General features: G+C 35.8%; 1 protein-coding gene across 1 annotated transcript; it reads right to left on the reverse strand.

The window, feature by feature from the left end:
* Window positions 1-8,467: 8,467 nt before the first annotated feature.
* LOC130471364 (uncharacterized) lies at window positions 8,468-9,583 on the reverse strand. Its single transcript, XM_056841431.1, has one exon. It carries the CDS (start codon window positions 9,581-9,583, stop codon window positions 8,468-8,470), a length of 1,116 nt encoding a protein of 371 aa, XP_056697409.1.
* Between the last annotated feature and the right edge of the window lie 6,589 nt (window positions 9,584-16,172).

A 16,172-nucleotide genomic window follows, 5' to 3' on the forward strand; every position in this document is an offset into this window, starting at 1 on the left:
ACCCTCGCAAAAGCAGGTCACCATGACTTGTGTGGCGCACTCCGTCTAATACTTTGACCATCGTCTTACTCCAAGACTCAGTCAAAGTGGGGGCTAACTGTAGACACCTACTTTTGTCCCCATTCCCGAAAGGGAAGGTTCGATGATGAGAACATAAATCTCCACTTGACAACGCATCTCCTATAAAATAACGAATCTCAATTCCCCTTTTCATTTCACCCGAAACCTGCTATTTATAGAAACCTTCTATTTATGGAAACCTGCTAAAAATAGTAACTGCCGTAAAGGGTGGTTGCTAAAAGTAGTAAGAATAAAAAGATAGAAACCTGTCAGAATTAGGTGTTGCACTCCAACATAAATCCTAAAAGAGATAGAAATTGTGAAAGGAATTCTATTCCTATCGCAGTTCGATAAAAGAGTCAACGTATTAATTAACTCATAACGAACCTAGAGTTTGTAAAGGGCCCAGACGCATTCCGTCGTAAATTGATACACACCAAATAACTCGGATTAAGTCTCTTAATGAACTCCGTACTCTAGAGTCCAATCTGACAAAGAATTCTGCCAGACCCTATTTACAACGCCCAGCCCTGGGCGCCGAAAATTCCAGCGCCCAGAGCTGGGCGCCGAAAATACCTGGGACGGATTCTTTTCCTAATCCGTTTCGTATTCAAATTCCTGAAAAACTATCTTTCTACGCCACTCTTTCCTATAAATAGACCCCTAAAACCGACGTGAAGAGGACACAACACACACAACACATAATTATATTCTGAGTATTGACTCCAACCCTTAGCCTAAGCCTCACGCTGCGAAACTGTTCACGCGTTCTGTCGCAATCGATCCATAAATCGAACAGAACGTATCATGTCCCATAATTGAGATTCGTTAAATAAAAAGGAGAAATAGCAAAGTCAAAGTAGTTAGTTTTCTGAGAACCGTGACGCACCTCTCAAGGGTGCGTCGTAATGTGTCCCTTTTCGATGATTTAACTGCTTTCCTCGCCCTTTTTATGAACGGTTAAACTAACTAAATCTGATTGTTCTATCACGCCTAACAAATATAATATTTTTGGGAAATCGGATTATCATGCTAGGTCCCTTAATGCTATTTAAATCAGATAATCACGATCGAATTAGTATTATATGTTGCATATTGCTAAAATCAACTCAGATTAGTTTAATAGTTAACACATGTCCCTTCAATTATTTATGCTGAGCTAGTAAGGATATCCTGCCTCTGGAGTTATCGACGAGCGAAGTACTCCTCTCGGTAGTTACAGTCCCCCGAACCCTCAATCTCTACCTTGCGGGTGTTTGTTGAGAGATCCGCACACCAGGGATCACAAGGGAACCTACGGCCGTCGTGGTCAAACATAATTGCACTCCCTTTATGTCACGATAACCGGGTTTTGTCAGTTTGCTCATTGTCGTTAAAAACTGAATGGCGACTCCTATATTACTAGTCAATTGGGTGTAAACTCACAGGAAATTCAATTACACTTGATTGAATAAAAAGAATCGTCACACCCAGGAGGGACGAGGTCACGCATTAGCCTCGCGCTTTTTCGACCCCCTCACACTCATCATCATTCTTAACTACACTACCCTCTAGAGAAATTGGTTCTTCAAAATCTGCATGATCTTAAAAAAAGAACACAAAGAACATAACAAGTAAGTAAAAGAACAAAGGGCAAGAGTAAAAGAACATTGTAACAAACAAGTAAAATAGCAAGTCAAGTACCTTGGCCAACAACCACATAGGATTCTGGATCCTCATTAGCATCATTTTGTTCTGTGTTATCAAGCACATTATTCAAAATATCTGGAAATTTATAAAATAAAATAATAATCAGAAAAAGAACTCAATCGAAAGACCACATTAAAACGCAAAATTCAATATTTTCTTTTCATACAAACATATGTACAGTAAATACATTCACTTGTTCTGCCTGAAAAGTCAAAAATACATTCACTTGTTCACTTGTTCTTTCTGAATATACGTTATGTACGTTAAATACATTCACTTGTTCTCTCTGAAAAATAAAAAACATTCAAAAGCAACGTCTTAATACAAAATAAAACATATATTCAACATGTTCTTTTTAAACAAGCATATGTTCTTCAAAGCACGATAAATTGTTCTTTTCTGCAAACGAACATAACCAAGCATATATTCCTTGAACATACAAATTATTACACAATCAATTTCAACAAATTACTGTCATAAAATGCACAATTAACAAAAAAAACAATGCGTAACTTCATAATCAACAATCTCCAAAATCATCGAAGAATGAAATTCGATATTACATTAATCAAAACTAAATTACAATTATCAAAATCATAAAAAATACGAATATTACGAAATTGAAATCATCAAATAAAAAACAAATGCAATTCGTTATTACAAATTGAAAAAATACCTTCATAATTCTGATTATCAGCTGAAGAATTGAAATTAGAAGAAGAAGAATCATTCGAAATTGATGTTGAAACAGAAAAATCATGAAATACTTGAGGATTTTCTATTACTTTCTCTCTCTAAAAACCAATTTACAGAACAATGTTATCTTGTCTCTCCACTTCACACTTTGTAAATTCAAAAAAATGAAATTCAGATGAATAAATACCCGCAAAAAGGAGCGGAAAAAAACACATAAAAAAACGCGGAAAACTGAACTGAATAGAACAGAGCATTAGGTGTTCTTTTGTCATCGGAAGATGTTCTTTTTATCTATGGATTTAACGAAGACGCGCTTTTTGTGTGCAATATTTTGCGTTGTGATCCCGGTGCACCTACATCTACGTGCACACGCCTGCACCATCAAAATTGTGATTTATTATACTGTCGATATATTGTACACTCACAGTTATCTTCATGTTAATAAAGAGAACTCTAAAGAAGCCAAGACTAGACATGTTTAATGGGATGGGGCATCATGGGGGGTCGTTAATAGCCCGTTTAAACAGGGTGGGGCTCTTTACTTTTATTTTTAATAGCCTGTTTAAACAAGGTGGGGCTCTTTACTTTTATTTTTAATAGCCCGTTTAAACAGGACTTTACTTTTATAAAAGGGCTAGTCTATAAAAAGGGTTGAGTTTTATTGGATAATATTGTTTAAATTAACGACACAAGCAACTATCAAAATTTTATAACTATTTTGAGCAGGTAGCTCCAAAATTTTGTTGGATATTCAATAAATTTATTTTAGATCAAATAAAAACATTGTTTAAATTAAATATTATAGGGAGCTACAAGGTATTGTTGTCAACCAATGCGAAACTTTGTATCTTAAATCAATTATAGCTGAAAATTTGATGCGGCAAACTAAGCTATATCACCTTGTAGCTTACCATTGACGTTGCTATTATTCTGCCTAAACTTTTTTGTAATCCTTATTCCTGGCTAACCTTTTAATGATTTTTCTTCATTTCGAATTCAATTTAAATAAAAATGCTAGCGTATTTCCACAACCCGGCCCTCCTCGTATTCTTTGCACCGATCACATCATACCCACTACATCACTTTATAGGTCGACGCAGTGCCGCACCTCGCTCCATCTCGCTACCGCAACTTCAATCCACCTTAAATAGATTTTAGAGCTTTGATGAAAGCTCGGGCGGGATCGAGTTTGAGCTTGATTTCGTTAAATGAACATGAATATAAGAATATGGTAGTACTTGGGTAAGGCTCATTTACACCCCTGGTAAAGAGGAGGAAAGAGAGAAAAAGAATTGGGATTAAAGCATTGTTTTCGTTTTTTTGAAGCAAATTGTCAATTAGGTTTTACAATGATCAATACATAAGATTTTAGAATGAATATAATGTTCCACAAGTTGAGCCAAAATAAATAAATAAATTGTCTTTTGATTCAATATAATTGAAGAGCTTCTAAATAGATTTATGTTGTCCAAAACCCTTCAAAAAAATTAAAATGGGGCAGGGCATGGCCCGTCTAAAAATTGGGCCTAAAATTCTGTCCATAAACCACTAATTTCGGGCAGGCTTAAGTTGATCAGATATAGGAAAACACCGTATCCAATTAAGTCATCAATATGATTTTTCAGAGTGGTATATAAAATTTATGACGATGATTAGATATGAAAAAATGTTACTACTTACTAAATGTAGCGGAGTCGAAAGTAGTAGAGCCGGAAGCGACGCTTCGATTGCCGTAGATTTTGGTAACATCAATACCATCACCGACCATGAATAAGTAGTCCTTTTTGCTGGAATATCCACATATTCCACGTATGTTCCACCCACAACATGTATTCCATAATATCCATTGTTCGGCTCGATGTTGTTTGGAGCTGGCTCCAGGGGCAGATCTAGGGGTGGGCTTAGGTGGGCAAAGGCCCTCCCCATTATTCAGAAAACCTTTATATATATATAAAAGAAAACTGTGTAGAAGTATTGGATTTAAATATGTAGTCGGGTTGGTGTAGTTAGTAATTTTTTGCGTATAAGAGATCTAACAACTTGTACTAAAGTAGAAGTTTCAAATATATGTTATATTTTATACACATATTGCACATATATTATACAAATAGTGTACATATACTACACAGTATAGGTTTAGTCAAGTTCAAATTACCATTTACCCCCATGTACGTATATATATAATTGATGGTATGCTAACATTCATCTTGAATCAGTCTTGCCTTATGCTCGAGTTTGGACTCCAATCAAAATGACTTATCTCAAGTCCGAACTTGAACAATATATAAAATCTAGAGTTTTAATTGTATTAACTTAAAACAAGCACATTAAAAAGTTTAATCGAGTTCGACATTGAGCATTTCTCATCAACTAAATTAATGAGCTAGATTATGTTAAAAGTTCACCTATTTCAAGTTGAATCATTAATATGATTTATTACGCTCATGGGCCAAGATTTGAATGTGACAATATTTTTTAATACGTATTATATGTGAAAATTGCAATGAAATTTACAAAGTTTGAAACAAGTAACCACTTAGCCGGATTAAGTTATGTACGTAGTGTAGTATGCAATAAAAGGAGCTTGTTTTTTGACATAGATTACACATTAATGGTGGCCCTATAGACAAACCAGACTTATCTTTCCCAATATTAATAATTGCTTACCAATAAGGTTTTGACTTAGAAATATAGAATGAAGGCTTGTATACAATAGGTTGTAGGAAACATCCTCTCCAATTTTTAATTTGAACTGCCCTTATAGTTCACCAAAAAAAGGGAATTCTTTGCCAATTGTTTGTGCTGATCAAAGACCGTAGTCGCAAGGGAAAAACATAAAAAGGCCCATCCAATTAGTTTATATGGAGAGATTGACGCATAAGGTTACACATGTGACATGCTACCAATTTTTCAACTTAGGATCCGTGATGAAATCATACAAACTTCATGGAAGAAGCTTAGAAGAACACACCAACAATGGACCTTAGCAACTATAAACTCAGTTGCTAAGGGGAGAGAATGTTTGTATTAATGAGTTGCTTACAGTACAAGAAATTAGGGCAAACGTAATAATGAAAATAATACAAGAGATAAGCTTATATAGTGAAGAGTTGCATTGTTGTCCTAACCAATCAGAATTCAACAGTAGCACTAACAACCAATCAAATAACACTGCTCTAACAACCTAGCTGTTGACTTGCCATGCCAGCCAAAGCAGTTACAAGGGTGATTATCATGTGGGAGGTGGTGTATGTGTACTATGGTGAGCCTGCACTGCACTTGCAGCTTATGGTACAAACCAACATTGCACTGCAGTATGGTGTACTAACCAACACACCCCCCCCCCCCCCTCGAGCTAGGGGTTATAGTAGAAAGGCCTAGCTTGGAAAGTAAGTTTGAAAACTAAGGAGAGGGTAAAGCCTTGGTGAATACATCAGCAAGTTGAAAGTGAGTAGGCAAATAAGTTAGTTGAAGTAGTCCTTACAAAACCTTGTCCCTGGTGAAGTGACAGTCTATTTCAATGTGCTTAGTACGCTCATGGAAAACTGGATTCTTCCCAATGTATATGGCTGACTGGTTGTCACAGTGCAGTGTGACTGGTTTGAGGCCAGTAACTCCAATTTCTTCTAGGAGCCTAACTAGCCAAGTTGTCTCAGAGGCTGCTGCAGCCATTGCTATGTACTCTGCTTCAGAAGAGCTTTTAGAAACAGTACTTTATTTCTTTGATTTCCAGGAAACCGGAGAATTCCCAAATAATAAAACATATCATGTGATGGACTTTCTGGTGTTGGGACAAGATGCCCTATCACTATCAGAGAAGGCATGTAAGGTGAGAGAATTTGTAGCCTGGAGTATAATCCCTTGTCCTGCAGTGTGGGCTACATATCTAAGAACATGATGTAAAGCTGTGACATGAGGAATTCTGGGCATGTGCATGAACTGACTTAACAGTTGAACTGCAAAACTTAGATCTGGGTGTGAGTAAGGAAATTAAGCTTCCCAACCAGTATTTTATAATGTTCAGGTGCATCATAAAGAACCCCTTCTTCTGCATATAGCTTGGTGTTGATGGAAAATGGAGTAACAGCAGATTTTTGTAAGTCAAAACCACAATCTAATAATAAGGACTTAGTAAACTTCTTCTGTGTGAGAACCACCCCATCTGTTAGATAACCAACCTCAATACCAAGAAAGTAGCTCATAATCCCTAAATCCTTGATACTAAAGACTGCATCCAAGTGAGCTTTAAGGGTTGTGATGGTAGGAACATGGTTCCCTGTGAGCAAAATGTCATCAACATAGACATCAGCTAGAGTGATTTGATCACCATGTCTTTTAATGAACAAAGAATAGTCATTCTTTGACTGAATGAACCCTTGATATTGTAACTCTCCATGTAACTTTGCAAACCATTGCCTAGATGCTTGTTTGAGACCATATAAAGACTTTTTCAATCTGCAGACCTTATTATCTATATATGGAATACCCCCAGGCATTCTCATGTACACTTCTTCATGGAGATCACCATAAAGAAAGGAATTATTCACATCTAGCTGATATATATCCCATTTCATGCTTGCTGCAAGTGCAATGATACATCTTATAGTGGCCATCTTAACTATAAGAGAGAAAGTCTCCTCATAGTCAATACCATATTTCTGTGTGAAGCCTTTAGCAACCAATCTGACTTTACACCTTTCAAGGGATCTATCAGATTTGAGTTTAACTTTGAATACCCATTTGCAACCAATGGTTTCCAAGTGGTAAGGCAACCACCTCCCATATATCATTCTGCAATAGAGCTGCAATATCTTTCTCCATAGCCTGCACCCATTCTGGTTTATGTGCAGCTTCCTTATAAGTACTAGGTTCAGTGATATTGTCAAGCAAAACTACCATTGCATGATGGTTTGGAGGTAGACTCTTGTAAGAGACCATGTTGCACCAGTGTGTTGCAGTGTAACAATGATAATCTTACTAATAAAAGGGAAGCTTGTGTGATCTACTAGAGGTTCTAGTAGGTTGTGGTGGAGTAATAGGAGGAGATTGAAGTACAGTTTGTATAGGAGATGTAGAGGAAGAGATGGGTTGAGAAGAAGAAGAGAAAGGAGAAGAATCAGGAGTGGAAAGAGGTGAAGAATTAGAGAAAGAGAGAGGAGTAGAAGGAGTAGTAGATGGTTCTGAAGATGTGTCAGAATCATGAATGAGGATGAGAGTAGTTTGTGGTAGAATAGAAAAAGGTAGGACAATGCCTGGATCAAGTAGGAGAGGTGTATTGACAGGCAAGAAAAGGTAAGGGGGAAACTCAGAAACAGGAGGAGATTTTTCAAAGACATTGCCATCAGAATGGTGAAAAGGAAAATGTGTTTCATGAAAAACAACATCTCTTGATACAAAAGTTATGCCTGTGTTTTTGTCTAACACCTTATATCCCTTCTGAGATGGGGAATAGCCAATGAAAATACATGTTGTGGCCCTAGGATCAAACTTAGTTTTGTGTGCTTTGGTGGTGGACACATACACCAAACACCCAAAGGCTCTTAAGTGTTGTTATCATCAATGATGTAAACCCCTAACTTCACACTACCAAGAACATGTAGCCCTTTCATTGAATGGCCCTGAACATAACATTTGTCAGCAGTGAAAGAAACTGTACAACTCTGGTCATTGCACAATTTGTTGATTGATAGCAAGTTGTAATGAAAATCAGACACATGTAATACACCTTTCAGCTGTATATGGTCATTTATAGTGATTGTTCCTTTATGGTGTACTGCTACTTTTCTTCCATCAGGTATAGTTATAAAGTCATTGTCACCAATTATAGCCTCATAAGTATCAAACATGTTCAAATTGGCACACATATGGTCTGATGCTCCACTATCTAGCAACCAACTAGATTTTGAACATGTTAGAAAATAGAAGGTGTTACCTGCCATGAAAGCATGAGCTGAAGTTTCTCCTTCCTCCTGTTGAGTCTCTAGTGTGCATGATTTATGATTATGTTGTTTATTCAGGAGACTCAACAACTGAGTGCATTGTCTGCAGTGAGGAAACCTGGTTGAGACTGTGACTGCATTGAACAATCTCTTTCTGGAGGATAGAATGATTGATGTTGTTGATATTCTGCCATATCTTCATCAAGATATCCCTCATCTGTATAAGCAATTTCTGCAGCTCTTTTATCTGACTTAAAACCAGTAAATCCATGTGGAAACCCATGTAACTTAAAGCATGTCTCAGTGTTATGCCTATTGACCTTACAGTGATCACAAAAATAGATGGAAGGCTTTTTGTACACAGATGACTTGTTTCCTCCAGTATAGTTGTTCCTTGTACTATGATAGGCTTGTTGATTCCTGTAAGAATTATGAATTCCCCTATTATGACTGTCACTGAACCTTCTTCTGTCAGCTCCAAAAGCATGGCTCTCATGCTGTTGTGAAATGGCACTAATCTCTCTTTGTCTTTCCTCTTGTGCTACAATTCTGTATGCATGTGAAATTGTTGGCAATGGTTGCATCATTAGAAGGCTTCCTCTAGTTACAACCAAGTGTTCTCCCAATTTCATGAGAAATTGCATAAGTCTTTGCTCCTGTTGCATCTTGAAGATTCTTTGTGTCACATTACATGTACAGAGGTTAGAAGTACATGTTGGCAAGGGATTGGCTGCACTAATATTTTCCCATATTGACTTTATCTCTGTGAAGAACTCAACCACATTATGACTTCCCTGTGAGATTTTTGTTGCCTGTTGTTCTAAGGAAAAGAGTTGTGGTCCAGACACAAAGCCAAACCTATCCTCTAGGTCTAACCAGATTTCTCTAGCAGTATGAAAATACAAAACACTCTTAGATATTGATCCATCAAGGTTGAACAATAACCATGAGATCATCATGTCATCGCACCTCATCCAAGCCTGGTAAGTATCATCTGTAGGATCTGGTTTTGCTATTGTGCCATCAACAAAACCTAGCTTGTTCTTAGATGACATAGAGATCATCATAATCCTCCTCCAATCTCCATAACCTTCACCTTTGAACTTAATTGAAAGTAACTGACTAGCTGTGTTATCAGTTGGATGAAGGTAAAAAGGACTAGCAGGATCTTGATTTGGAGCCAAAAATGGTGTAGTCATTTTGTTTTATAAAATTCTAGATAGAAATTCTAGGTTTATGTAGCAAAATCTAAGAAGAAGAGTGAATGATTTCAAGCAATCAATCAGCAAAGAAAAATGCATCAGTAGTAATTCAGTAACAACAGCAACAAGAATTCCTAATCAATCAGCAATTAGGAGAAATACCAGAAACAAAAATGAGGATGAACATACCTCGAAACAAAGAACTCAGAATCTTGATTGAATTATGCCAGTAGAAACGGAAGAGAAAACTAAACCAAAATCTTGATCTTACTGCTCTGATACCATGATGAAATCATACAAACTTCATGGAAGAAGCTTAGAAGAACACACCAATAATGGACCTTAACAACTATAAACTGAGTTGCTAAGGGGAGAGAATGTTTGTATTAATGAGTTGCTTACAATACAAGCAATTGGGGAAAAATTAATAATGAAAATATTACAAGAGATAAGCTTATATAGTGAAGAGTTGCATTGCTGTCCTAACCAATTAGAATCCAGCAGTAGCACTAACAACCAATCAAATAACACTGATCTAACAACCTAGCTGCTGACTTGCCATGTCAGCCAAAGCAGTTACAAGGGTGATTATCATGTGGGAGATGGTGTATGTGTACTATGGTGAGCCTGCACTGCACTTGCAGCTTATGGTACAAACCAACACTGCACTGTAGTATGGTGTACTAACCAACAATCCGCACTTAAAAAGAATTAGTTTAGATCAAACTAAAAAAAACAACCAGACACCTTCTTTTTTTTGGTTGTAGACTTGTAGTTAACGTTGTATTAGTCAAGAACAAATACGAAGCATTTGGATTTACCCAACTCGACATTTCGGTCAAATTGGCCGGAATATGATGTTATAATAATGTGCAATGATGATAAAAGCTACAAATTCCCAGATTAAAGAGATTTATTGATATTTTGTGATGTCATATTCTGATCAATTTGGCTGGAATGGTGACTTAGGTTATTTTACATGTTTGGCCAGAGGTGTCCATTCGAGTCGACGGTTCGATCCTGAGTGGGATTCATCGGTTTCGAGTTTAAACGGGTTTGGTTGAAACCATTTCATTTGGCACCCCTAATTTTAGTAGAGTGAATAAGTTATGCAACTTTATTATTATTAGCCCTATTCCCGAATCAAGTTCATCTCTAATCATTATTTTGAGACGGAATATGACTTAGAGACGAAATTCCTCATCTCTAAAAAGATATTATTCGTAGTGATTCAATTTTTGATAGATAACTTTTCATCTCAATTAATTTGATTGGCAATAAAAATAGGATTTGTGTACAATTATATTAGAGAAAGTAAAAGAAAATAGTATTAAATTACTACGTGATATATAATAATGAACCAGGCACCCCGTTCTTGAAATCGATTTCTATCAAGTCTGGGACCAGTTTCAAAATTTTAAAAGCCCTCTTCCAAGTTTTGACCCTAAAACCGGTTGTGCTTACCCCATTATATATACATTTACTCCGTGGTATATATGTATAGATCCAATTTTTTTCTCAATATAGCATAACTCACGTAGTAGTTGCTTATTTTTTGGAAGTGGATTGTACCATTCGTTAATACTTCCTCCGTTCCACAATAGATGCATCATTTCTCATTGCACGTATGCCAACGCGCTTATTTGAACATTAATATCTCTAAATGCGTATAAGTAAAAATTATAAAAAGTTGATATTTGGAATCCTTGCGTTAATACGAATTTAACAAGATCTCACTTGACTATGTTTTTTCTTGCACAACAGTGAAAGAAAGGTTGTCAAAGTTGATTGATGAATAGTGCGCAAATGAGAAATGATGCATCTATTGTGGAACGGAGGAAGTAATAAAGATATTTTTTCGACTACATTGGTCAACGGGTCACAATGTCACTCACACTAGTTATTGACCGGCGCGTTATCGCGCGTCGTTTCCTAAGATAGAAAAAACTATTTGTGTAATATTTTTATTAAAGTGTCTCAATTATGATTAATTAATCTTTCGTATAACTTTATATTTGTAGGAAGAAACATACTGTTTAAGGGCTACTAATACATGCAACATACTCGGATTACATTTGTTTTGCAAATGAGCTGAAATAAATAGCGTATGCTAGTAGGTACAAAAGCTATTAGGGGTAATTGCTAGGAACATGTAGCATTGTGGTTGGAACAAGAGAATATAATTCATACGGAGTACTTTAAAAAAACGAAAATGATAAAGGTCGCAACATGCGACCTTTAAACCGTGTCACAATGATGACATGACATGATTATGTCTCATGATTTAAATTGGAAACTAAAATATTTAACTTATATAACCTTTATACATGTTACAAAAAAATGTAGGAAAATCTTAATATTCTAATTTGTTTCCTTCTTTATATCGCCTACCTTATTTACATATTTTCATAGTAAAAATATTGCATTGATAGTAAAAATATTATGATTATGCATAACCTACGTGATGCCTATATGTACCATTTAAATTCTGACACGTAAGATTGCGACAACTAAATGTTGTCGCAACTTGCGACCTTTATCATCACCCAAAAAAAAACTCATTACTTGGTAAATTAACTACAAGTCTATTACAAACTACTGGCAAAAGCTAAGCATGTAGATGTGGATGTTTGTTCCTGTCAAAACTCATAACGTACCTACATAATTTCAATTGACAAAGTATTTCATACAAATAGTAGATGCTAAACAAAAGTGAAGTTTATAGGAGCTCCAAAGTGCCTCCATTCGTTGGCATCAGCTTCAAGAACAACCATCTTGAGGCACCGTTGTCAAATGTTCATGCAGAAAGTGTTGTTTGTCCAACTTCGATTAAAAATCGATGGGTAAGAATCGATCGGTGGTATCCAGCCTGACATTGAGAAAGGTGTTATTAATTGCCAATTGCAAATCCTAACAATGCATATTATTAGTTAAACCTTAAACGTTTGAAACTCAAATTTAAGATATCAACAAATTTTCCGTCAAATGAGTAGTAGGCATCTACACATATCAAGCAAAACCAGTCCAACAAAAATCGTACTTAGAGGTTAATTTGCTAGGAGTAACTAAATAGGTGTTGCAGTTTAAACTAATGAGTATAGCGTCTTTGATGAGCTTTGCTAGTAGTAGTTATCAGTATCGGATCCATCAAAAACAAATCAATTAATAAGTAAAAAAAAGCACTACTATATTCATTAAACCCAGGTAGGCAAAATACAATTGAGCTATAATTCACCACAATTTAAAGTATAAGCATAAACATAATTAGTGAAGCATAACACAATTTACCCAACATCTATGCATTGTCCTAGAAAGAAACAGCAAAAAGAAGACAAACTAAGTCAATTAATAGAGCTATAATTAGTCATAGCTGATAGAAATTTGAGTACGCACGCGGAAATTTTGATGGACCTCAATTATATAACAAAATTGCATTGTTAACATTGATTATATTAATAAGAATTGTACAACACTATTTGCTTTGGTAGAACACTTGTTTCTACCCTTCATATTTTGTGGGAACTCTCTTGATTAGCCCTCGAAATTATGGGAAATATCATATCCTTCACCGCATTTTGTATGAGGTACAATGCTTTAGAATCCTTCATCCTTTCACCATCGAGTTGCTTCTTTTGTGCTTCGGTTAGGATACTTTCATCTTCATATTCTATATATCCATTATCAGCATAACTCCACAACCCATGAGACCTTAGTAACGTCTTCATTTTAATTTTCTAAAAATCATAGTTTTCTCCCCTGAAAACTAAAATCGGAAATGTTGGGTTGTTAGCCATTGTAATTTGTTTTGTATTTGGGTTGAATTAATGTGTTTTGGCTAAATTAGTGAAGGCTTTGGGAATTTTGGCTCGGATACCAAATGTTAGAAATTCGGGTGTGGAAGACTTGGTGGATATTTGTTGTTTATGGTTTGATATGGAGAGCAAGAGTGAGCATAAGAGAAAATGTTATTTTTTTTATTCCACAAAATATGAGGGGTAAAAACCAAAGCAAATATTGTTGTACAATTCTTATTAATATAATCAATGATAAAAATGCAATTTTGTTATATAATTGAGGTACATCAAAACTTTCGCGTGCGTCCTCAAATTTCTATGAAAAATACAATGTCAGTAATTTTGACAGGGTCGAAAAGATCCAACTACGGATCAAGCATAGAGAGTTGTCCAATGGATGGATTGGTTCCATCCAATTGGTTACCATATGGAAACAACTACCTTAATAAAGAGAATGAACGGATTATATCATGAATGGAACCATAAACCATGTTATTACTCAAATCTAAAGACTCTAGTGTATGGAGTGAACATACAAACATGGACTGCATGATGGCGGAAACTCGAAGGGAGGTTTTGGATACTTAACTCGAGTTCTTTTATGCTACAAAAGTGACTAAGAGATTTCAAAAGAGTAGTGCTGACTTGAAAACCATTCTCAGAGATATCATGATGAGTGAGGTTATGGCTCGAAATTCTGTCAGGAAATAAGATAGAACCACTGAGGGTGTTCCAACAGTTTGGTAATTATTGCTCGTTAATTTTGTATAACAATCAGTAGTATTATATACTCCGTGTATTTTATTTTCTTCTATAGACATTAATTTTAACTAAATTTAAAAAATTGAAGAAAATAAAGGCACACCATGAGATACATGTGTCATACTTAGTGTCTCTTTTAGTATTATTTTTTAATAAGAAATTTCACACATAATATTCATGCAGCTGAAGATTGCACATATTTAATTTGTTTCTATTTTTTTCTGAAATAGATTGTTATTTGCGTGAGAATGGAAAAAAATAAATATATTGTTATTATAATCCCGCAACAGAAACGTAAACCTTAGCATTATAGACATGGATAAATTTCCTTCTACTTTATCATTTATAAATTTTTTGCACCTAGTGTATTCATTCGCATAGTAAATAAAATATTTTTATTTAAATTTTAATTTATATTAAAAGAGAGGCAAATCGTAGGGTGACATTTGTTATCACCACATTGATTTTCTATCTTTTAGTGTAAAACTAGTATAGGACACGTGTGATGCACGGTTTACAAAATCTTAACTTTAAGTGCAAAGTTAAATTTGCTTAGAAAGAAAAAAATTTGTGGATTTTTCGTTCTCATTTGCACCCGTCACCCATAATTTCATGTTAGGTATAAAAATCAATTAACATCCTATACTATATTTTTTTTTGGCAAATAATAATAAGCTTTATTTACCAAGTAATCAGAGTATTAACAAACTCTGAAAACACCAACTGTCCACCCAACTACAACAGCAGCAACAAGCTACACACCACAAGCTAACTAAGGCTTACAGCATCCACTACTGACATCTACACTCAACATTAAACATAGTGTTGTTAACAACAGCTTTAACTGGATCAACATGATCCCTAAACACCTTAGAATTTCTTTGTAACCAGATACAGTAAACTGACTCAATGAAAGCTACACTATACTTGCAAGCCTTCTTCTTTTTACGTCTACTTCTCTTTACTGCAATCTAAACTTCTTCTTGCCAAGGAAACACAACTCTAGTCACTCCTAGATGAATCAGAACCTGTCTCCAAATCTCCTTAGAGTAAGAACAAGAGAAGAACAGATGATCCAAACTTTCATTTTCCAACTGACACAGCCCACACACACCATCAATATTCAGTTGCCATCTTATCAATCTGTCTTTTGTAGCTAGTCTGTTCTGCACTGCTAACCAAGCAATGAATGTACTCTTTGGACTAGCATGACTATTACAAATCAATCTCTTCCATCCCACCTGTACTCCAACTGGATGAAGAAACTTATACATTTTCTGAATTCTAAATTTTCCAGCCTGCACAAACTGATCAACTCCATTAGCCTGCAGAAAGACTTCTCTATTATGCCATATTTTCCTTAGAGACCAAGTTAAGCCATTAGGGATAGGCATAGTCCAGAAGTCTCTATGCTGAATGTAATAGGCATGAACCCACCTCACCCAAAGTCTATCCTGCTTCAAAGCTAAAGCCCAACAATGCTTCAAAATTGCTGCTTTGTTCCACACAGTTAGGTCTTTGAGATTCAACCCTCCCAAGAGACTGATGCTTTCCTAGATTCTGCATCAGTGCCAGACCACAAGAAACATCTACAGATTCTTTGAATTTCTTTGATCACTTTTTTAGGCATAACAAAAATCTGACACCAGTAAAGCTGGATACCAAACAGAACAGATTTCACAAGTTGTAACCTGCCTGCATAAGAGAGAAATTTAGAAGTCCAACTCTTGATTCTAGTAACAGTTCTGTCAATGAGAGGTTTGCAGTCTGTAAAAGACGGCTTCCTAGTTGTAAGAGGAACACCCAGGTATCTGAATGGGAAAGATCCCTAAGGAGCCCCAATAGAGCTAACAATACTGGAAGCAACATGGTTAGGAACTCCAGCCAAATAAACCTCACTTTTATGCAAGTTAGCCTCCAATCCAGAAGCCAAAGAAAACTTAGTGAAAGCATCAAATAAAGCCTTCACATCACTCTCATCAGCTCTGGAGAACATCAGTAAATCATCAGCAAACATCATATGGGTAAGG

Source organism: Spinacia oleracea, chromosome 4 (genome assembly GCF_020520425.1).
Source record: "Spinacia oleracea cultivar Varoflay chromosome 4, BTI_SOV_V1, whole genome shotgun sequence".
NCBI lineage: Eukaryota > Viridiplantae > Streptophyta > Magnoliopsida > Caryophyllales > Amaranthaceae > Spinacia > Spinacia oleracea.

What these genes read in the sequence shown, in the direction of transcription:
- LOC130471364 (XM_056841431.1), bottom strand. Translation starts at nt 9,583, where the DNA reads ATGACTACACCATTTTTGGCTCCAAATCAAGATCCTGCTAGTCCTTTT.